This window comes from Vipera ursinii, assembly GCF_947247035.1.
Source record: "Vipera ursinii genome assembly, chromosome: 1".
Lineage (NCBI taxonomy): Eukaryota > Metazoa > Chordata > Lepidosauria > Squamata > Viperidae > Vipera > Vipera ursinii.
Genome location: NC_139512.1, coordinates 102,230,946 through 102,254,917, shown reverse-complemented (window position 1 = coordinate 102,254,917; position 23,972 = coordinate 102,230,946). Strand labels below are relative to the sequence as shown.

Genomic DNA, 23,972 nt, shown 5'->3' with positions numbered 1-23,972 from the left:
CTGAAGAAAATTATAGTCAATTTTTCAATTTTATATGCTTCCTCCTAGAAATTTAATCAGATATTTTTCCAAACTATTTACTTTACAAACAAAAGTTTTTCCTGGACAGTTTGCACTGAAAGAAAACAGTGACAGGATAGTTCTGCCATCTTCAGCCTCTTAAACTAACATAGTTATACAGTAGGTCAGTATTGTCCATAGTAAGTTAATAAAAGGAAGTAGTTTGGAGTTATACTAATTTTTTAAAAACTTGTCATTACAAACATGTTCTATGTCATTTTCAAGGAGAGACCAAAGAGTGCCTTGGAACGTTTATACTCTGGAGATCCTCAAAGAGGAAAAATGAGTGCCGAAGAACAACTAGAAAGAATGAAGCGATATCAAAAGGCAATAGTTCGTGAACGCAAAAGAACTCTTGGTCAAGGAGAAAGACATTCTGTTTCATCACGACCGTTCATCCAGCCTGGTTCAGCAGACATTGGCTCAGTATGTTAGACATGCCTTAACAGGACTAGATAAAACAAAACAATCTGTAGCTTCTCTAGTAAGCACTTTTATTTGAGAGTGCATGTCACCTTGTATTATTTAATTATATAATGGTGGTATTTCAGTAGGTAGGGCGTGCATAACAGAAAATGGCTTTTGGCTATAAATATTGACAATTTAACATAGGAAGTAGGAAATAAATTGGCATAAGAAAAGTACAGTGAGAAATATATATATATATATATATATATATATATATATATATATATATATATATATATATATATATATATATATACATATTTCAATGTAGATAATAAGTTGGTTTAATCATTTTTTTTCTTACTAGGTTATGAAATAGAATACTTTTTTCTGATTGCATCATAAATGAATGAGCCCAGTAGACAATATTAGCACAATTAAAAAATATAGTAACTATGGTTATATTAAATAATAACTTTATAGGTTATCATTTTAGGTTTTCAGAAATGTTATATATTAATTATTAAACCTAGGAATGCATCTAATGGATTCATATAGCTGCTAATGCTCCTTGATCATTTATGTCTAAGGTATGAACAATATTCTAGAAAGGCTGTCCTTTCAATTAGGAAAAAACAATTCCAAGTTAAATATAAACTGACAATTATTTATCATTGTCAATTAAGCAAACAATCATTCCCACTGCGATCATAGATATTTTACATACACAATAAATATATTTATAAAAAAGAATATTTCACTAATACTAACATAATTCATTTAATAGAAACAGCCATTATCCATAGATGTGATTTTTTATGCAGAAGAGACAACTCCATTTAAAATTACTGGGGCTGCTTTTTTAAATTGCCAAATAAAGGATGTCTTGTTGGTCTTAGAAATGGCCACTGTTGGTGACAGACACAGTGAATGAAGCTCTTTCTGCAGGTGCCAGTTTCACTCAGTTGTCAAACTTTGGATAGCAAAATTTAGGATTAGTTTACCAAGATATTTTCCTAAATAATGGAATGATCTCAAATAAATTCAGTGGAATTGGTTTCCTGTACCATCCTCAAATCACAGCATGTCTTCATCTTTTGCGATTTGGAGTTATAAAATGAAAATAAAGCTATCCAGTTATAACCATAAATAAATTACAGTAAAAATATAAGTTTTACTTTTTAAAATAGCCCTAGGTGTTTAAAAGGTAATAGATCATGTTTGGAGGTAGCTATATTAGGCTATTACTGCAAAAGCAATAAAAACTTGCAAATTTATTATAATAAGCTTTTGGGGGGTAAAGGAGGGTCCATTAAATACATAATTATCTAAGAATCAAGCTAAATAATGAGAATGTATTCATTAATTAAGGATAAGAATGTATCCAGTATATCAGATTTTGATTATTTACATAAGAGATGCATGACAGAGAAAAATCAGGATCTGATCATTCTAATAGTGCCCTAGCATAATACATCTAATTCTGTCCGTGGGCACACACCCATGCATACACACAGGTACAAAATTGAGGCTACTTTGGTGCTAATAAATGACTATTCTGAACATATCTTTAAAGAAATAGAATGAGTCTATGGGAGTGCAGATGATCTATCTTCTGCCCTTTTAATATAGTTATATGGATAAATAATGGCTCACATTGTACATTTCCATGATAATAGGAATATTATCCATGATAATCTCAGAATCTCTTTTGTGCCCCATCTTCAAAGAAAACCTTTCCTTTTGGTAGTAAGAAAGTCATTTTATATCCTTGGTTCTTCCTAGTAAGATACTCCCATATCCTGTTTTAAGTAAAAACAAACTCTGAATATTATATCATAAAAAACAGAATTTCTCTCTCTCTCTCTGTTTTTATTGATACATAATCAACCTGAATCAAACCACTGCAGATGAAAACCTTTTCATTGAACGTTGTAAACCTGTTGCAAATTTAAGACCTGTGGACTTCAACCCCAGAATTAGTGGGAGATTTCTGGGAGTTGAAGTCCACAAGTCTTACAATTGCCATGGTTGGACACCTCTGTTGCAAACATAGTTTGTCCTGCTGCTCCAATAGGTAGAAGTCCATTTCCCAAGAGAAAATGTCTAATAGTCATTTTGACAGCCTCCACACCTTGTCACCTTGGGGTGGGTGGGTTAGGCAATATAAAAAATTAATAATAAATAAATAAAATGCCTATAAGGGTGGGCTAGAATCTGAGTCTGCTCAATTCTAATCTAGCCCCTTAACCACAATACCTTACTGGCTCCCATTCATTCATAGCCTATTTAAAAGTCCAACACTTTGAACAGGGGAGAAACTTACTGGTCTCATCCTTTTGTTTTTTTAAGTAAGCAAATAATGTTATTCTTTTCCCTCACTGTTTGTAACATAGATCGTGATCTGTGAAAGTTAGTCTATAAAGTGCCACAGGACTTTTTCTTATTTAGGGATTTCAAAACTGAGGGTTTATGCAATCACTGTTTTGGGCTAGAATTATTTATGCTCATCACCTGCCTAATTCATTGCACAAGATCTCTTGCTTTTAAAGTCACTCATCCTACATAATGTTTTTTTTAGTTATTTAAAACTATTTCTAACTAAACTCAGTTTCTGCCAGGCTTAATTGCATTTTAGCATCCTTTTTTTGTTAAATTTCTATTTTTGTTGGTGGTTATTGACTTTTTATCTTTGTGTTCCCATTTTAAAATAGCTGTTTGGTTGCATTAATTTATAAGGCATTAATGAGCCATTAATGTAATAGGTAAATATGTAAACACTTAAAGGAAATTGGTGCATTCAGATATTTACCTTTGCTGTTATATTTTTTTAAGAAATAGTATTAAAACATAAGGAAAAATAAAGCCCTGCCATATCACATATTTAAGTAGCAGAATTTGAACCTGATTTTTTTTTTAAAAAAAATATATGGCTCTCAAATTTATAATTATTTCTAATGCAAACATTTCATAATATTTTAACAATTGAAACAATGTAGCATATTTTCATACCATATTGGTCTTCATTCTTGCTGTAAAAATAAAAAATAGCACAGCCCCGGAAGAAACAAATTATTTAGCCAAAGGGCTCCGGTGCACAAACCTTAATGTTTGAAAGCACAATTTACAGCACTACAATAACTTAGCAACCAAAATGGTAAAAGTGAAATATGTAATTAGATTGCACAGTTTGTAATGTTACATAAATTGTATGTGTAAATCTACTTTTAATACAGTGCACTGATATTTTTTTAAAAGATCAATTTTTAAATGTAGTATGACATTAAAATATTGAGCCGAATACTTGGATTGTCATTTGATTTTGATGTAAAGGACTTCGTATCAACAACAATAAAAATGCTTCCTAATACTGAATTCATGTATTTCTTCTAGTGTAACATGTAAAATTAATATTGTCTTATATTACATTTATGGATGCAATCAGGCCTGGCTTGAATATTGAGTAGGCATTTGGTTACATTGGGTACTTTAATTGTGAAGATGAACTTTTCTCGCAGAAATCCCTCCATTTTTAAAGTCTGCAATTTTTATTTGTGCAGTAGATGTTCCTATTCCTAACAGATACAAATGTAGGTATGTTTGAGTGAAAAATCAAGAGCTTGTGCATGAATCATATTTTTCCCAAAATATCTTAGACTGGATCTACCAAGTTGTTGCTGGAGTAAATGGGGGAAGGTAACCTCCACTGTGTCTCCTGTGTTTTCTGCACTGTTCTAAAATAAATCTCAGTACCCTAAAAGAGATTTATGTGAACTACAGAAGAAAGGAGAAGACAGTCAAAATAAATCCCCCCTTTTTCATCCAGTGGAGAAATCCTGAGTGGAATTCTGTCCTTGGCTATTCAAGATACAAACAGTGTTGAACCAGAAGCAGAGGGTGGGATATGGTCTTCTACTGTGCAAATGAACACTTTATACAGTAACACATTTTTATGTGATCACTGAAATAGTAATATCCATGCCATTTTAATGCTACACCCTTTATGACAAGTGGGACAGAATATCCAAGTAGATAGGGTATTGTGTGATTTTACAAAAAATACAGGTAGTCCTCAAGTTATGAACATTCACTTAGCGAACGTTCAACGTTAAAACATTCACTGCCAAAAGTACTTACAAGTGAGTCGCAAAGTTGCGTATGTTGCAACATCACAGCAGTTGTTTTCCACTTACGAATGACCACAGAGATGCTGCAGCGTGGTACTTTGGTGCCATACCTGGGAATCCCAAACTGCCCCCGCTTGCCTCCTTTGTAGCCTTGGGTGCTGGAGCCCTTGACCAGCCAGGTACAGAAGCGCCAGTCTGGTCTCTTCTCTTCCCCACCAAACCCCAGCTTCTCTCACAAGCGGGCGCAGCCCTGCTCCACCATTTGCTGGAGTGCTGAACCTGCCTGGGTTTCACAAATTACACCACCATAGAGCTGGACAGCTTGGCGGGCCATCACCCTGCTCCCCTCGCTTGCCAAGAGCACTCCTTTTCTAAATTGCAAGAGGGGCTCTGACTCTCCAGCTCTGTTGCGTTTCTCCACTCCCGTGGAGCTGGAGAGCTTGGCATGCCACCGCCCTGCTCCCCTCACTTGGTAGCCCTTCTGTTTGGATGTGAGTGGGAAGAAACCACACAGAGGAAGCTGGCTGCCCCCGTCTAACTTCTAGATTGGAAGGCTTGGCTGGCCCAGTTCCTCCCCTCCCCACGGCCTTGGTGCAAGGTCGCCTAAACAGAGATTTTGCAGAGGTGCAGGGCGCAGCAATGCCTTTGCAGCTTTGCATAGCACAGGTTGGCGGAACCAGCTTGCCCCTCATTGCAAGCATGACTCTCCAGCTCTCTTGGTGGTGCAATTTGTGAAACCCAGGCGGGTTCGGCATTCCAGCAAGTGGCGGAGCAGGGCCACGCCCGCTTATGAAAGAGGCTGGGGCTCGGTGAAGAAGGGGAGAGACTGGTCTGACGCTTGTTCATCTGGCTGGACAAGGGCTCCTGCACTCAAGGCTGCACAGGCAAGTGTGGGAAGTGTGGGGCTCTTAAACGTGGCACCAAAGGTAAATTGATAGGGTGGGGAAGAAAGGCCCAAGCAGCTTTGGGCCCCAAGGGGTGGAAAGAGGAGAATGGGGTCTCTCAATGGGGGGGAGGCAGTGGTCTTGTCCGTGCACTAGGCCCCCCACGGCCTTCCCCACCCTGAGATGCACTTAATGACCCGTGCATTCAATTAGCAAATGTGTGAGCAAAAGCTGAGAGTGATCGCGTTCAAGTTACGTGAATCACTCCTATGAATTCTCGGTTTACAAATGTAATTAACAGGTTTCATTACATTTGTAACTCGATGACTTCCTGTATGCCAGAGGTCCCCAACCTTTTGAGCACCAGGGGCTGGTTCCGTGGTGAAAGGTTTTTCTGTGGACTGGAGAGTGTGTGGTTTTGTGTGCTGCCTGCATCCCACGGATGGGGCTTTGCTTGTTAGTGTGGCCTGGTTGCTGGCATGCCGTGGCCCGGTAGCGATCCATGGACTGTGGGTTGGGGATCCCTGATGTATGCCACTGAAAGAGAAGTTAAATGATCCAATTATAACAGGCTGTGATCCCAAGAGCTACTTTGCACTTCTATAGCATGAAGACTTTTACAAGACTACACTTTCTTTTTCTTTGGAACCAATTTTTTGTCTATTTGTTGTTTTATAAGCATTCTGAAACATACATATTTCAGAAGTTCTCATGATAAAAGCCTTGTTTGAACAATACAGTGTCCAGGCATCCAGCCTCCTAGGGCATATTTTCTGTGGCCTATGGATTGAAATAATGCAACTTAATGGGAAAATGCATTTATCACATGTGCACATTTATATGTCAAAAATTTCTCATATTTCATTCAGGCTTCCCTTTATGTTATAGTAAAAGATACTCCTTAAATATTTGTAAATAAATGAAATACTTCATTATTATATGAGTGTTGTACATTAGCATAACTTAGTTGGAGGATGGTTTTATAGAACACCTGAAAGTTAGGCTATTCTGATTTAAAAAAGGTGGAAGTAATTAATACATTTAATGCAGTGGTAGGATTCAGCCGGTTCACACCAGTTTGGGAGAACTGGTAGCTAATTTTTTGTTGTCCAGGCCCAGAATGAACTTCCAGAAGCAGCTTCCACACAGAGAACTGGTTGTTCACATATTTGAATGCCACCACTGATTTAATGTAAATGTATTTATGGTAATTCTGAACAATATTTCTATCATATTTGAAAGTATTCAGTGACTCTGAAAGCAAGTTTACATTATACTAAAGTTCTATCTCTCTTGAAAAAACTAAAAAATATTCCTAGGTTAGCCTGGAGTGCTTGTAAATAGTAAGAAACTTAAAAGATAGTGATCTATATTATTTGAGTTTAGTAGATAGTTTTCTAAACCGCATCATAAGTCATTTAATAGAATAACAACAGTTCTGAGATGGTTGGCTTGCAGGACTTAACAGGCCTTCTACAACCAGCAGATATTTAATTAGCCCTTTTTAAATGAGTCTTTGAAAAAAAGTGCTTACTTCCTAGTTTTAACTGGAAACTTTTCAATTCCAATTTCATTAGGACTTAGTTTCAACTAAGTTTGTTTTGTTACCCAGAGGAAGTTGAGTCTAATTTTGTTATTTGGAGACTCTTGATTCATTCCCTTCTATCATAGGAAACCAGATCATGTTGTTTTTTTTCTTTTGATCACAACTTATTAATTCTCGGGATGACATTCTCTCTTTATTATTTTATGTATTTAGTATTTAAGTGCCCTGTTTGTTTCAAAGATCTCTTTTTTTAATGATGTGATTTTGCTTGTCTGCTATCATCTTTTACTGCAGTCATGTAAAAATAACATCTAGCCAAGACTGACACAAAGGTAAGATTGCTTTTACTGTGATTGGTAAGACGTTATTATGTGAACAAACCAATCCACCTTTAGAAGCAGGTGTGACATTTCAGTGCTTTCTATGTACTTGTATTTGGTATGATAAACATTTATGCCATCTTAAAACAAATTCTTAAAAGGGCATTCCACAGCATTTCTTTATCACTTTTTGACTTGCTTCACAATTTTCAGTAATTTAGGTAGGCTATTTTGTTCTTAGAGTAAGTATACAAAGCATCAATTTTCTTTTCTCAATTTCCTTAAGTTCCCTCTAAAAAAAAACTGTGAACAGGTCAAGGACAACCCCCCCATGATATACTGTATATGTTCCATAAAAAACCTAAAAAGTTAATAGAAGCTTTCTTCTCTCCCCCCCTTTCCTTAACTCTTTAGTCCCATTCAGCACAGCTTAATTTTATGGTCACGTGATCTTTCACAACTTTCCCTCATTCTCTTTGTTTAATAAGACTAACTAATTATCCCTCTCATGAAATTTAAATAGTCCTTGTTGGAACTATTAATTCAAAAGTGCTTTAAATCTATCCTATTCAGATGTCCCCCTAATCTGTTTTAAACTTCTGTAGTTCAAACTCTTGGCAAGATTTTTGCTTTTGATTGTTTTTAAATCCTTATAATTTCTTCCCCACATTTTATTTTAATCTTGTCCCAGGCAAAAGGAACACTCTCTAGGTAGTATAGTTCCTCTGCTGCTGAAGACCTCTGTAACTTTTAATTGTTTATGTAATCCAAACAGTAAGTGTGATTTTAAGCAAACCCATTGTCTTTAAAGTAGGTTCTGCATGAGACTGTCCCCTTGATATTTCTTCCTCTGCTCCTGGTGCTCTACTGCGAGTTTCCCACAGGTTTCTTCTGGTTCTTGCAGGTTTTCTTGCAAGGAACTGCTTTCAGAAGCACAAGTGGGTGATCCTCAAGGCTTTTACTTATCCAAAAAAAGTTGTACTGGCTCAGGCAGACCACCTGGCTGCCAATCTCTGTCTTAGCAGTATGTCTGCTGTTCAGACATATATTAGTTTGCCAGCTGAAGAGCCCAGATGGCACAGTGGTTAGAATGCACTATTGCAAGCTAACTCTGGCCACAGCCTGGAGTTCGATCCTAATGGGCTCAAGGTTGATTCAGCCTTTCATCCTTCCAAGGCCGGTAAAGTGAGGACCTGGATTGTTGGGGGCAATATACTGACTCTGTAACTGCTCAGAGAGGGCTATAATGCACTATGGAGCGGTGTAAGTCTAAGTGCTCTTGCTCTTGCAGTTTTCTCCACTTGGAAGTCCCAAAAATTCATTTATTTGCTTAATTACAGTTAGATATTTTCTGTTTCATTCACTTAAAGAATTACATGATAATAACTTTTGGAGATCTTGGGGCTGCATCTGATCTAACTGTAGGTTATGTGTCTCTCATAGGTAAAGGCCTACTGCATTTCCCTTGTATACCGTGTTTCCCTGAAAATAAGACCCGGTGTTTTTTTGCCTCCAAAAGAGGCACCAGGTCTTATTTTTAGGGTGGGATGTCTTTTCCACTCACCTTGCAGCAAGCAGAACTGACCGCCCCATCCAGCCGTCCCCCTTCTTCTGCAGCCGAAGGAGTACCTTCATTCTGCAGCCTAGGATGGAGCTCGGCCTGCATTTTGCAGTCAGAGGCCTTTCTGGAAGACCTCTGCAACTGAGAACTAATCCATGGATTCAATCTGTAGCTCGGTTCTTGGCTATACAGGTCTTCCGGAAAGGCCTCTGACTGCGAAATGTAGGCCAAGCTCCATCCTAGGCTGCAGAATGAAGCTACTCCTTCCGGCGAAGCAAGTGTTGATCCATGGGAGGCCTGGCTGTAATGGTAAGCTCCACCCCCCACCCTAGCTTGATTTTAGGGGTGTACCTTGCCCCCAAACTATGGTTTATTTTTGAGGTAGGGCTTATATTAGCCCCCCCCCAAAAAATCAAACTAGGACTTATTTTCGGGGTACATCTTACTTTCAGAGAAATACAGTATCACATTTGGGAAGAGCTTTTCCAAAGGAATACATTTTTTTTCCTGGCCCAATAGATTACAGATAAATCTAATTATCTCTGACTCCTAACATGTAAAATCAGAATCTAACTATAATCTGCCCTCAGCTTTGATCTGACATTAGATTAATCTCTGCTGGTTGGAAAGGTTGCAGACTACATCAAGTGAGAATCCAGAAATAAATGCTATGGTAGCCCTTGCTTTCCATTTTAGCTATTCAAAGGTTGAGGTAATGATAATCATCATCTCCTGCGGCTGGTCTTCTGTTTTGCCACCCCCCGCCGTGGGGGCACGGAGCCAATTAGATGGTACCGCCCCAGACGCTTAATGGATCCTGATAGATTCCAAGCGGCGCTGGGGTCCCCACCTGCCTCCATTGCTCACAGCTCGGCGGATGCCTTAGTGGAAGCCTGGGAAAGGGCAGCCACTGAGGCACTTGACCGGGTTGTACCCTTGCGGCCCCTGACCCGGCGCAGATCCCAGCGAGCTCCATGGTTTTCCGCGGAGCTCCGGGAGATGAAGCGTCGGAAACGGGGCCTAGAGAGCTGCTGGAGGTCTAGCCGATCCGAACCCGACCGGTTGCGGTTAAGAACCTATATTAGGTCTTATCTCGCAGCGATGAGGGTGGCGAGGTGCAATTACTTCTCCACCCTCATCGCGTCCGCAGATAACCGCCCGGCCGCCTTGTTCAGGGTGACTCGCTCACTTCTTAATCAGGAGGTGAGGGAGGATCCCTTGCAGGGTCGTGCCGAGGAATTTAGTCAACATCTGACGGATAAAATCGCTCGGATTCGGACCGGTTTGGACTCCAGCTGGGCAGAGTCTGGCGATCAGGACATGGGCGGTCCTGTCAATGTTATCTGGGAGGAGTTTGATTCTGTGACCCCTGATGAAGTGGACAGGATTATGGGGAAGCTGAGTTCCACCACATGTTTATTGGATCCGTGCCCTTGGCTGGTTTATGCAGCTAGGGAGAGGACACGAGGCTGGCTCCAGCCAGTTATATCTGCTTCTTTGAGTGAGGGTTATTTCCCCACCGTCTTGAAGGAGGCGGTGGTGAGACCTCTCCTCAAGAAGCCTGCCTTGGACCCAGCTGTATTGAACAACTTTCGTCCAGTCTTCAACCTTCGCTTTCTTGCGAAGGTTGTTGAGAGTGTGGTGGCGCATCAGCTCCCTCTGGTCCTGGATGAAGCGGATTATCTGGACCCTTACCAATCGGGTTTCAGGCCCAGGCACAGCACGGAGACGGCATTGGTCGCTCTGGTGAATGATCTCTGGAGGGCTCGGGATAGGGGATATTCCTCTGTCCTAGTCCTATTAGACCTCTCGGCGGCTTTCGATACCATCGACCATGGTATCTTGCTGCGGCGTCTCAGGGGATTGGGAGTGGGAGGCACAGTTTTTCAGTGGTTCTCCTCCTATCTCCTGGGACGCTCGCAGTCGGTGTTGGCAGGGGGGCAGAGGTCGACCCCTAGGACTCTCGCTTGTGGAGTTCCTCAGGGATCGGTCCTCTCGCCCCTCCTGTTCAACGTCTATATGAAACCGCTGGGTGAGATCATTCGTGGTTTTAGAGTTGGGTATCATCAATATGCCGATGATACCCAACTTTTTATTTCGACCCCAAACCACCCCAGTGATGCCCTCGCTGTGATGTCCCGTTGCCTGGAGGCGGTTCGGGTCTGGATGGGGAGGAACAGACTTCAACTCAACCCTGACAAGACTGAGTGGCTGTACATTCCGGCATCCCGGGACATTCAAAATGTTCCATCTCTTTCTATGGGGGGTGAGCTCTTACCCCCCGTGGATAGGGCTCGCAACTTGGGAGTCCTCCTAGATTCACGGCTTACCCTGGAAGATCATATAGTGGCCGTGACTAGGGGGGCTTTCGCCCAGGTTCGCCTGGTGCGCCAGTTGCGGCCCTATCTGAACCGGGATGCCCTGTGTACGGTCACTCATGCGCTCGTGACCTCTCGTCTTGATTACTGCAACGCTCTCTACATGGGGCTTCCCTTGAAGACCACTCGGAGGCTCCAACTGGTACAGAATGCGGCCGCGAGAGTTGTCTTGGGAGTTTCCCGGTACTCCCATGTTACACCTTTACTCCGCGAGCTGCATTGGTTACCAGTTGTCTTTCGGGTGAGGTTCAAGGTTTTGGTTACGATCTTTAAGTCCTTACATGGCATGGGTCCGGGATACCTCAGGGACCACCTGCTGCCGGCATCAACTCCCCTCCGCCCTGTGCGTTCCCACAGAGAGGGCCTCCTCAGGGTGCCGCCAGTCAAGGAATGCCGACTGGTGGCCCCCAGGGGGAGGGCCTTCTCTGTGGGCGCTCCGGCATTATGGAACCAACTGCCGGTGGAGCTCCGGACGGCATCAGACCTCCGAACTTTCCGTCGTGGCCTGAAGACCCACCTATTTGAAATGGCTGGTCTGGCTTGACGGGGGATTATGGGTTTTAATTTGTCGTTTTAGATTTGTATTACGGTTTTTAACTGGGCATGGGTTTAATCTTTTTTAATTTTTGTATTGTCTTTTTTATATATGCCCTGTGAACCGCCCTGAGTCCCTACCAAGGAGAAGGGCGGTATACAAATTAAATAAAACTTGAAACTTAAACTTAAACTTGCTAATTTATTACTCATTATAGTCAAATATGTCATTGTTTCCTGTCTGTTACTAGTGGAAACGGGAGCAAGAATTTGACTTGCAGTTACTGGAAAGAGCAATGTGTACAGAACAAAAAATGGGAGATAATTGGTTAAAAATCGACCCTGTGGCCGTAACAGAGACAGATCTAGAGCATGAAGATTATAACTTGGATATTAGAAAAGAGGTAAGGCTAGTTGTTGCTATTGCCTTATATACTTGTACTGTTTGAGAGAGATGGGCAGGCGTTTGGCAGGGTTTAAACATACGAAATACAAACAAACAAACAAACAAATTCACTGTTTTCCAAGCTTGACATACTATTTTCTTCTCCATTTGTTTTCTTTAATTTTAATCAACACTTTTCAGAAAGATTTTAATTTAAGCAAAGTAGGATTTTTCTCTGAATCTGCGAAGGAAAAATGCACAGTACTAGAGAGAATCAGCCCACTCATTTTATTTATTTATTTTTATTTTAATTCCATTTATATCCCGCCCTTCTCAGGGCGGGATATAAATGGAATTAAAATAAAAATAAGACTCAGGGCGGCTTACAAGCTTAGCAGTATTTTGCAGAGTTATAAGGATCTCTCATCAGAATGACATACGTAGCATCACCTCACAAGCTCAACCCCTTTTCCTGTCACTTTGTCGAGCAAAAATTATGTTGGACACCATGATATGGCTTGCATCACTCTGATTTTCTTTTCCCATGCTGTGAACACCAACACAGTATTAAAGGACTGATAAAATAGAATGAATAAATTAAACAAAAACAAACACAAAGATGCTATTAGTCACAACTTCTACAGAATGGTGCTAGAAAAGGTTGCATTGTTTTCTCCAGGAATGGAAAGAAACAGGCCGAAGTAGATCCCAATAAAAATTGAGTTACGTTCATTAAGGTTCTTTGCAGTGTTATCTATCAAAGGAGTAACATCACACCTGAGGGATCCTTTTTAGATTCATGGCTACTGCAACATGGGTAAGGTGGAGGCTATTGCCAGGAGCAACTTTGCCCAACTGGTTGATGTGTTGTAGTTTTAAAAGGAGGAGGAGGAAGATGTCTCAATTTTTGCTCTTTTCGTTTCCCAGATGGATTAGCTATCTGCTCTTTAGGAAGCTAACTTTAAACACCACTCAGAAACTGCACTTGGTATAAAATGCAGGGGCCTACTTAATTAGCCTTAAATGCTAACAGCATATTTTATACATGTACTTGAGACCCTGCACTGGTTGCCAGTAGGCTTCTGGGTTTAATTTAAAATACTATATATTTCATTCCATGGTACATTCAAAAATTGTGCCCTCCAACCAGAATCAGCCTGTCTGATTAGAATATTCTAGCAAAAGTTGCTTTTAATTTTCTTACTCCTTTGAAATCAGGGGACTTAAGAATGTTTCTTCAGTATTTTACTACGGAGCTTTTCTGAAGGCTTTTAAGTGTTATTATGAGATAATACCATCACATAATTTTTTAGGAGTCATTCAGGTTTAAGATTGAATTCTGATTATTTTGATTGTTATTTTTTGTTCCATATTTGTTTTATGCTGCATTTTGCATAATGCTGAGAATCTTAGAAATTGAAGAAAGGAAATCATCACAGGTAGAACATATTTAGAAACCTACAGAGCCATCTTGTGGCCCAAAGGAAGAATATCTTATTTCACTGAAAGATTAAAGAACAGTAAAATCAAAAACAATACCTTGCTCAGTAAACGTTCGGATTAAGAAAAACTAACAAATAAAATAAAATGATTCCGTTAATTCTAGATAGGTCAGTTTGGGTTTGGAATTGTTATCTATATCTGAGGTCTAATTGCTGAAGATTAAAAAGTAACCTGAAAATTATCTTGATAACAAGAGAGAAATTGCTTGAGTTGAATCTTCAAAGTCTCATTATATAGCAGTGGTGGCGAACCTATGGCACGAGTGCCAGAGGCGGCACTCAGAGCCCTCTCTGTTGGCACATGTGCCACCACCGCCAGCAGCAGGTCCATCAGGCCACCACCGCCACCCAGAGCAGGAGTCCCACCCAGCACAAAGGAGGCAAAGAGGCCCACTAGCAAGCTCGAGTGGAGGTGGTAGAGCAGAGGTCACCAACCATTGTTGATTAGTGCCTGCGTGATACTCACTAGCCCTGCCTCGTTCTTGCGTGGTGTAGCGCCTTGTGCACCCCACAGTGTGGCGGCCATTTTTGTACCTTGCAGCATGGTGGCCCATTTTTGCCCCCTCCCCCCATTTTTTGCATGTCAGAGGTGGCACTCAGAGGCGCCTCCCTGTCCCCCCCCTCCCCCACCGAGGGCACAACAATCCTGATGCGGCCCTGGCACTTTGCGATAAATAAGTGGGTTTTGGGTTGCGGTTTGGGCACTTGGTCTCTAAAAGGTTCGCCATCACTGTTATATAGCAACTATACTTAAGCATTTTCCTGAGATTTTCTCACTAGTATTGTTTGTATATTCCTTTAAAAAATTGCCCTGTGATAAAATGACATCAGAGAAATCTGAATTTAAATAGATAGCTAGATAGATAGATTCAGATTTATCTGATGTCTTCATTTTACATATTATGTCTGTGTGTGTGTGTATGTGTATGTGTATATGTATATGTATATGTGTATATATGTGTATGTATGGTTTCCAAAAAACATTCTTTTGGTTGACAGGCACTATTATACAACATGTTTCACAGGAAACTTGCAATGAATGGACAGAAATACTGAAACAATCTATTTCACCCTTCTTTTTTCCCTTTTGTGTATTTGAATGTACAAATGTTGTAATGTTCTAAATGTAGTATGATAAATATTTACAATTACTTTTTTTTTAAAAAAAACACACAACAAACCTCCCCCCAGTTGTCAAAGCCAGACAAGGTTACAATTCCAGAACGGTACATTGAGATAGATCCTGAAGACCCCCTCACTCCTGAAGAATTGGAAGCAAGACATCGTAAGGCAGAAAAAATTAGGCATATTCTTACCAGATCAAGGTAAGGTTTTGTGCATAATTCCTCTTTATTTATAACATCAGGAAATATGAACAGCCATGTTATGTACGTATAAAAAACTTTTATTACCGTAATTTCGTCCATCTTGTAGGAAGAGGCTACTGGAACAATAAATCTTGCTTGTTTCTGTATGTTATAGACATAGGCCTGTAAAATCCTGGGTCTCTGTCTACCTTTCGTAGAAGGATGTTTCATCCAGAGATCCTTTACTGGCTCTAATCCAAGTGACAACTGCTTCTTAAGGATGGTCCATCTGCAAATCTCTGCCAAAGAGAGCATTTGGTTGTGAATTACCCAGGCTGACCATCCTACCAAGGCCCTTTAAGAGCCATACTACTTTTTAAGGCATTTAAAATTTGTTTTAAGCTCCTCTTTTAAACTTTTTGCTTTGGTAAATTTTTTTTTTGCTGCTGATTGTATATATTTAGCTTGCTGGCACATTTTGTTTATTTATCCATTCGATTTTTTTAATCCTGCCTTTATTACTTTATAAGTAACTCCAGATGGTGGACACGCATAATACTCCTTCCTTCTTCCTCTTATTTATCCCCCAACAGCAACCCTGTGAAGTAGGTTGGGCTGAGAATTACTGGCTGAAAGTCACCCAGCTGGCTTTCATTTCTAAGGCAGGACTACAATTCCCAGTCTCCTGGTTTTTAGGCCACCAACTTAATTACCAGACTAAACTGACTCTCAGTTGTTGATTTTGTTATTTTTCTATTTGCTTCTCTGTATTTTTAATACTCTGCATATTAATAATTGCTAATACATGCAATTATATAAATACAGTGTAAAAAGTTGTTATACTCCCCAAATTCATAATTTCAGGATAACCTTGAAGTCTTTTTATTTCTATGTTGAGCATATATTGGAAAGTGGTGGGGACTGAGACCACAGCACGTGCCCAAGTACGGCACTTTTTTATTTTATTTTATTTTTATGTTTACCCTAGTGTGCACAACCTACAGCATCCAGTTCAGGACAAATACAGCTCTTCAAATTTAGATTCACAACTACATGAGCAAGAACGCATCATTACCATATCATACGCACTGGCTTCTGAAGCCTCTCAGCGGAGCAAAGAGGTAGCAGGTAGTGCTCTATTTATAAAGCAGTGGCTGTGACAGTGCATTGTTTTAGTTATATTGCTACATAACGTGCATTTATACCTTTCTTATAGGCTACTGTACGTATCAGGGCATTAAGACCATAACTTTTAATGTTATTTTTAGATATCCTAATTGGATAGTTTTTGTCATGGAGCTGAACCCCTGGATTTGAACCATGCATTGTATTAATCAGCATTAATCAGTATTTAGTGCTGAGTATAGTTTCTTCCTACTTGAGTAGGAAAGATATGCAACACAACATATTCTCTAGAGCAGCGTTTCCCAACCTTAGGAACTTGAAGATGCGTGGACTTCAACTCCCAGAATTCCCCAGCCAGCATAGCATAGAATTCTGGGAGTTGAAGTCCACGCATCTTCAATTTCCTAAGGTTGGGAAACGCTGCTCTAGAGCAAGTCTTCATCTGCTAAGACAGTTTATAGATTGCTGCATCACACATTAAAATTAAATGGACATTTTTCATGCCCGAAGTTTAGAAAGATTTGCAGTCATCAATATGGTTGAGATTCCAGTTTAAACAAAATATTTGGTGGAAGTTTGAAGATGGAAAATTAGTCAACAATGTGTTCCTCTAGTGCTTTGTGAACTGTTGTGCTAGAGCACAGGTGTCAAACCTGATCACGTCACGTGACATGGTGTGACATTTTTTGCCCTTGCGGAGCTGGGGTGGGTGTGGCCTGCATGTGACACATCCAGCCTGTGGGATGCCACTTTGACACCCCTTTGCTAGAGGATTGTCTTTGTATTGAAGGCAATCCTTAGCTAAGTGAAGAAGCCCTTTACTAACCTATGCCTTTGGTGAGGCCATTTCCAAAAGAAACAACACGGCATTGGATTATTGTTATGTTAAGGTTTTTTTGCACTGAGACCTTTGTTTTATCTTTGTATAACACCTTATCTTTTTTCTGTTCACATGTTCAGGCTTTTCCATCAAAATGCTGTAAAATTCATAAAAATAAAACAGTGAAATTTGATTGATTGATTTCACTATTCCAAGATTTGGAATTGGACTTGGCAAATTATTTTTAAAAAATTTAGTCACTTAATTCTCCTAAAGCGTGATGGGTTTCAGTTTTTTATCTTCTTGGAAACAGCTTCTACAGAAATAGGATATGAAATTGTTCTTGCTAAATTGTGCTTCCTTTATACTTTAATCTTTCAGTGTGTTACTAATACAGCATGATATTTTCATTGTATATAGCAGGGCCAGTATTATCTAGTGCCTGCCGAGTTGATTTTCTATTTTATTAATTGATTTCAATTTTATTTTCAGTTCTGTTGTGAATTGCAGCACAAAATCACATCTACATTTATTTTGTGATGTCAGTAAATACTCTCTGATTCCTTTGATATTTTTAAAAAATATTATATCACAAATTGGCTATAAGTAAAAGCCTTCTCAAAAAGTAAGTCAGCACTTCAAGTTAATATCCATGGCAGATTCTAGTTCATTTCTAAGAAAAACATCCACATTTATCTTAGAGAAAGACATTTTTGCTAGAATTATTTCTACACGATACACTTTTTTATTCAAATAAGTAGAAAGTCAAGCGAGAAATCTTAAGTGGAACAAAATGGCTTAGTGAAAGTGAACAAATAAATTTCTTTATTCGTTAGATTTACATCCCACCTTTCCTTCAGAGCTCAAGATTCCTCCCTCCTGTCATTTTTCTCTACAGTAACTCCTGAGGTAAACCAGGCTGAGAGACAATTACTGCCTCAAAATCACTCAGCAAACTTGTACGGCTGCTCATCACAGTGTACAGATTCTCAAGAAGTTCCACAATCTCACAATATGTTTTGACAGAATCTTGGTTTACATGGTTTTTTCAATGTGCTTGATGGCATTTCATCCGCACTCCCATGGATTCAGAGAGTACAGTTCTTTCTTCCTTTTTCAGGAAGGCACAACAAATAAAATAAAGATGACTCGGTGATTTTTCATATTGTAGGACTAAATTTTCTTGACACAGAAAGTACATGTTGATTTGCAAAAAGTATTCCAATTCATACAAACGTCTGGCCCTGTTATCTTGTATTTGAGCCCATTAAGTTGTGTGTATCTGTGTGTGTGTGAAAGAGGAAAAACAACGCAAAGAACAATTGTGGTGCCTAATTCCTTTGTATGATCCCTTCTAGCTCCGCAATTGATTTACCCAACTAAAGCACCCTCACCTTCTGTACCTCAGCCACTCCCCTTAAGCAATGGATTTCACTACACATTTGTCTAAACACCTTGAAAGTAAGAACTAGCTGCTCTTGCTGCCTATATTTGCCATTAATGATATGCTTTACCAGTGTTAAAGCTCTCTGTAAATGTAATAACTGCATGCAAACTTTAGTGATCTAAAGATTCTTTGCTCCTACAGTTAAGAAAATAAAAAATTCTCACAAGGTATTTGTAGAAATTGTCCAGAACTGCTATGAGACTGCAAGTTGTTTTGACTTCCTTATCACTATGATGTAATTTTAAGCTGAAACGTGTATAGGTGGTTTTGTAATAGCGGCACCAAATATTGAAGATTACACCATGAAAATGGAAATTGCCACAAGCCATGTCTCATGGAAACTGGAAAATCCTAAAATATTAAATAACATTTGAATAAATATTAAATATGTAAAATAAATGTTACATAATAAAATACATATTTTAATGGTAGCAGAAATAAAAGAGCCTTCATTTCCTTATGCTAAGTCATAAATTGAAGAATAGTTATGGCAATCATTATCATAGAAACAAATCCTGTCATATTTTTGGCAGCTTGCCCTGGCAATAAATCAAGTTTGTATATAGTTTCATAGAGTTACTCTTTGTTTAAAATATATTACCATTTTTTTTGAAAAGAAAATTATGATTATTTTCTTTTCTAGCTCTTTTCTGAGACTATGTGTTTCACATTAGACTATCAGATACATATTGAATCATATTCAGTGTCAGATACATATTGGATTATGATGAATGTATTTTCATGTTGTATATGATCATGATTGTCATTATTACTTGTATGTACACTGAGAGCTTATGCACTGGAGACAAATTTCTTGTGTGTCCAACCACACCTGGCCAATAAAGAATTCCATTCTATAAGGAATTCTATTATTGCATATTGAATTTTATTCAGTATAGTGCTATGGTAGAATACGGTGAACAGCTCATGCTTGGGAGATTTCTTTCTTGATTAGTTAACAAAACAATGTTTTATTGTTTCCTGGGTTTTCTGGGAAGCCTCTATAATATATCAGGTATGTAAAAAAGCTGAAGATGGAATGCAATATGCTTTACCACTGAGAGATATGTTGATCTAATCTACCTACCCCATCATAAGCCGTTCCTATTCCCAGTCCAAAATTACCTATACGCACTACTAGCTGTTAACAGCTACTTGGAAATTTATGCTTTTTAGTAAAGTTGTTTCATTGATATCTAATTACACTGTGTTTTTCTTTATGCTAGCCAAAGCAGTAACTGAACAGTGATTCCTGGAATGTGCCAGTAACAATCGCATAATGAACAAATGCAACCAGAAAGAAGGAAGAGACACACACACCCCAGACTAGCCTTCTCTCATAACTACTCTAATTTGAACACCTTTTATAAATGAGTACAGAGAACATTTGTACAACAAAAGAGAAAACAACTTTGCATCAGAAAAGAAACCAGATAAATTAACAGCACTTTTAACATACTATATAAGAAAGTGTGTCTCAACCTTGGTAACCTGCTGGTGGGGAATTGTGGCCGTTGAAGTTCATCCATTGTATACAGTAGTTGCCAAGATTGAAAAACACCGATATAAAATATGTGCAATGGCCATAATTCAAGCATATGCAGGTCTTGCTGATGTTCATTGATTTTAAAGATTTGGTATGCTATATCAAATGACAATACATTTTTAGAAACAAAGTATGTATTAGATTTGTTGTTGAAAAAGGGCTGCCTACGTTTAAAGATTGGATGCATGTTATGAAGATGCATCATTCTCTGGATTTTTGTGTTTAGAAAGGAAAATTTTGAAAACCATTATCCCATTAGATACATAGATATAGTGAGTTTTAATATATATATATATATATATTAGAGAGGATAATGGCTTTGTGACCACAATCAGGTGCAATTTTTATTGAAGTAATCAACATTTTAATAATACAAATATGAAAATCAGATATAAAATATGCAAAAGATGGAACCATTTGAATAAATTATATAATCTATTACAATTGAGAATCATTATAGACCTCTGTCCTTCATGACATCACTAATCTAGCAACACTGTCCACCTGTTGTAAAAGGAAATCCATTTTTTTAATATCATCTTGGAGTTTAGGCAATGAAATATACCTGATTCAGTCCATTCCCTATCCCAATGTAAAGGCAATTCTTATGGCGCAATTTCTCCTCCAGCACTAAGATACATATGCATTCATTCACCACATCTGTCACAAAGAGGGCATAAATTACACAAAATCTATTTTTTTTATATAAAAAAGACTTGCGATGGTACATCTCTCTGCATATTCAGAAGGAAGCTGTTCATTATCGATCCCATGAGGAAGTGCTCCATCAAAAGGTGTCAGATCACCCATTTTAAAACAAAATATCTAAAATAACTGATACTATTATTAATATAACATTTTACTCAAATATTTATTTTCTTAATATCTATATTTTCAAGAGCAGCAAAAAAAAAAAAGATTTATTGTCACCTATTTGAAACGGAGATGAGCACCGGCCCCTAGAGTTGGAAACGACTAGCACACACATGCGGGGGAACCTTTACCTTTACCTTTTTACTATTTATAATTTGGTATTTTGATTTAGCTCTTGGCCCAGGACAATTACAATCTAAAGTATAATATCTCTTTTTTTGGGTCTTGGGCAAAAGGGCTAATAAAAGCAGCTAAGGATTGTTTTTTTAACTTGAAGGCTTGTGTGTTATAATAAAAATGTGGGCTGACAGCTGTCCAGTATGTTGTTCACACTATTACAGAAGTGAGTTCGGTATATTGCAACTTTCTATTACAGTACTCTCTTTTTATACCAATTGCATAAAATATAAATAAATATGGATTTAAGTCAAGGTGGGCTCACATTTGGTTTGGAGACAAGATTGGCCTCTGGAAGACTCTTCAGACCTGCACTAAATGTCAGGGCAGTGACACACTGATCCCTTCTCCCATATATATCACATTCATGGGGGGGGGGGTAACTGAGGTGCTATATCCCTGCAGTAATAGCAGCAGGCAAAGAGCAGGTTTACAAGGATGACTATAGGGAAATGAAGAAATTTTAGACTCTTTCATTCCTCCATTGCAATAATTCTGGCACAAGGAAGATCCCAGAGGAGATAGCAGAAACAGCTGCCAAATACTGAATATTTCCTTGCTGTTAATAGTACAAATTGGTCCAATTTTGGAATGAAAATTAATTTCACCCATACATAGCACAATAGGTCATACAAGGATTATTGTTCTGTGGCCCAACGCTGTCTGTGTGATGGGATGTGGATTGAAATTAGTGAATTGGTGCAGAGAAATACAGCTATTCACCACAAGATTACACTGCAGTTTTGTAGAAGCCACACATTGCCCATGTATAATAGAAACTGTTGCCTTAAAACTGGCTTATAACATTACTATCTCTACATATAAGCCCTTAGACTTTTTTTATTAGAAAATCTCAATGTAAATGATTGAGATATTCATACTGATAGGTGTTATAGAGGTGCAAGTAAAGTTGCAGAATCTGTTACCTAAAAGATGAAAATTGTAGTTTTTCAGTTGGTTACTCATGGCTTAGTACAATGCACAAATTTAAAGAAAAAAAATCCTAAAATTTACTGTTAAAAAACACATTGTCTATGGAGAACAGAATTCCACAGGTAGCCAAGAGTCTGTATTTATGATTTTCCATACAACCTTATAAGTTTTGATAACTCGTATTAGTGTAGAGGGAATATAATATAAGAGGAGTTTATATATGGAAAAAAAAGCTTCCAAGCTGGCTTCGCAAGCTAAGATTTGCAGAGAACTACATGTTGTCTTTCATTTGATATTTGTTCTTTGAACAGGCGCACACTATATAGCAAACTAATTTTGAGAGTTTGACGTACTTTAAAAATCTCTTTGTGATGTTGCCTTGCAGCTACTGTTCAATGAAGAAATCTTTCTAGAAGAATGAAATGCTTTCTGTAGTACAGTCCGTACCTTTTATGAATTTACTTGTAGAAGTCAGTCCCAATTATTTGTTTCAGATTAGAATGGAATTATTAAAACAGATATGGAAAATTCAAATATCCAAGAATAAATATTCAAATACTAATAATACTCAATACCTTGAGAAGCACATACAGCTCCATGTAAAGAATAGACTAATTTAATTTAAACCAGGTTAAAATGAAGTAGCATTATCTCATTTTGACATTTGTAAAAGTCAATGATTGTTTTTTGTGTTTAAACAAAATTCACCCATCCCAAGTGATAACATAAATAATTTTTCTTACAGCAAAATTGACCCTCAAAAATTCATAAGAATGAGGTTAGGCTTATATTTATTAATTGTGTTTGTTGAAATCTCACACTGCATTGCTAATTCTTTCCTTCAAGTTGGTCAAGAATATGTACGGTAATTGGACATATTTATTCTAGCAACTAAAGAATTACATAAAGAGAAACACTTGTTTTTGTTTTCCTTCATTAAGCTAAGAGATACAATTTCTACCTGACTCTGTCTTTTATCAAACAGTAACTGGGTTGAAAATTATTTTTTGAACTTGTTTTCTATTTTGACTATATTTGGAAACTATTCTTGATAAATGTATTTAGAAAATACAATATATTTTAATTGAATACTGCCAGTGTCAAGCATGTAACTTTTTGTCAAAATGATACTTTTATTTTTTTTTCTTTATTAAAATGTTGAAATATTTTGCAAGAAAATTTTAATTTAAATGAAATGTAACAATTTGGAGACAATATGTACATATTAAACTATTAACATTATATTTCATCTGCCTTTTGACTTCTATCATTTGTTCTTCAAATTTTGACTGCAGTTGAGTTGCATTTGTTTTTTACTGTCAAAATATTGCCCCTCGTACTGAGATCCACACTGAACTACATCACAGTTTTTCTTCTTCCTTCATCCCACAGGATTTGACTTCCTTCATCCCACAGGATTTATATATATAAATGACTTAGGACCAGTCCTCACGTTGCCACGTCTCCACAGTCACATGATCAAAATTTGGATGCTTGGCAACCATCATGTTATTATGGTTGCATCATCCTGAGAGTCATGTGATCACCAATGGTGAAAAAAGTAAGGTTCTACATTTGGGCAAGAAGAACCAAATGTGCAGGTATAGTATAGGTGGAATCTTGCTCAATAGTAGTAACTGTGAAAGGGATCTCAGAGTCCTAGTGGACAATCACTTAAATACGAGCCAGCAGTGTGCTGCAGCTGCCAAAAAAGCCAACACAGTGCTATGTTGCTTTAACAGAGGGATCACCTGAAGTATTAATACCATTTTATAACTCCTTGGTAAGGCCACACTTGGAATACTGCATCCTGTTTTGTTCACCAGGATGTAAAAAAGATGTTGAGACTAGAAAGAGTACAGAGAAGAGCAACAAAGATGATTAGGGGACTGGAGGCTAAAACATATAAAGTTGCTGGAATTGGGTAGGTCTAGTTTAATGAACAGAAGGACTAGAGGTGACATGATCGCAGTGTTCCAATATCTCAGGGCTGCCACAAAGAAGAGGGAGTCAAGCTATTCTCCAAAGCACCTAAAGGT

General features: G+C 38.2%; 1 protein-coding gene across 5 annotated transcripts in view; it reads left to right on the top strand.

Annotated features, from left to right (window-relative positions):
* PLEKHA7 (pleckstrin homology domain containing A7) overlaps nt 1-20,880 on the top strand; it is a 126,696-nt gene extending 105,816 nt beyond the window's left edge. For 2 of the 5 annotated variants that reach the window (XM_083348759.1, XM_083348758.1), the window contains exons 23-28: nt 286-486; nt 12,070-12,222; nt 14,897-15,030; nt 16,001-16,140; nt 18,316-18,418; nt 19,631-20,880. In XM_083348759.1, coding sequence (XP_083204885.1) covers nt 286-486; nt 12,070-12,222; nt 14,897-15,030; nt 16,001-16,140; nt 18,316-18,407 — 720 coding nt within the window. In that variant the 3' untranslated portion in view covers nt 18,408-18,418; nt 19,631-20,880. Of the gene's footprint in view, nt 1-285; nt 487-12,069; nt 12,223-14,896; nt 15,031-16,000; nt 16,141-18,315; nt 18,980-19,630 lie in introns of those variants that run through there. The other 3 variants (XR_014490750.1, XM_083348760.1, XM_083348761.1) reach the window with 3 other exon arrangements.
* The last annotated feature ends 3,092 nt before the right edge of the window (nt 20,881-23,972 follow it).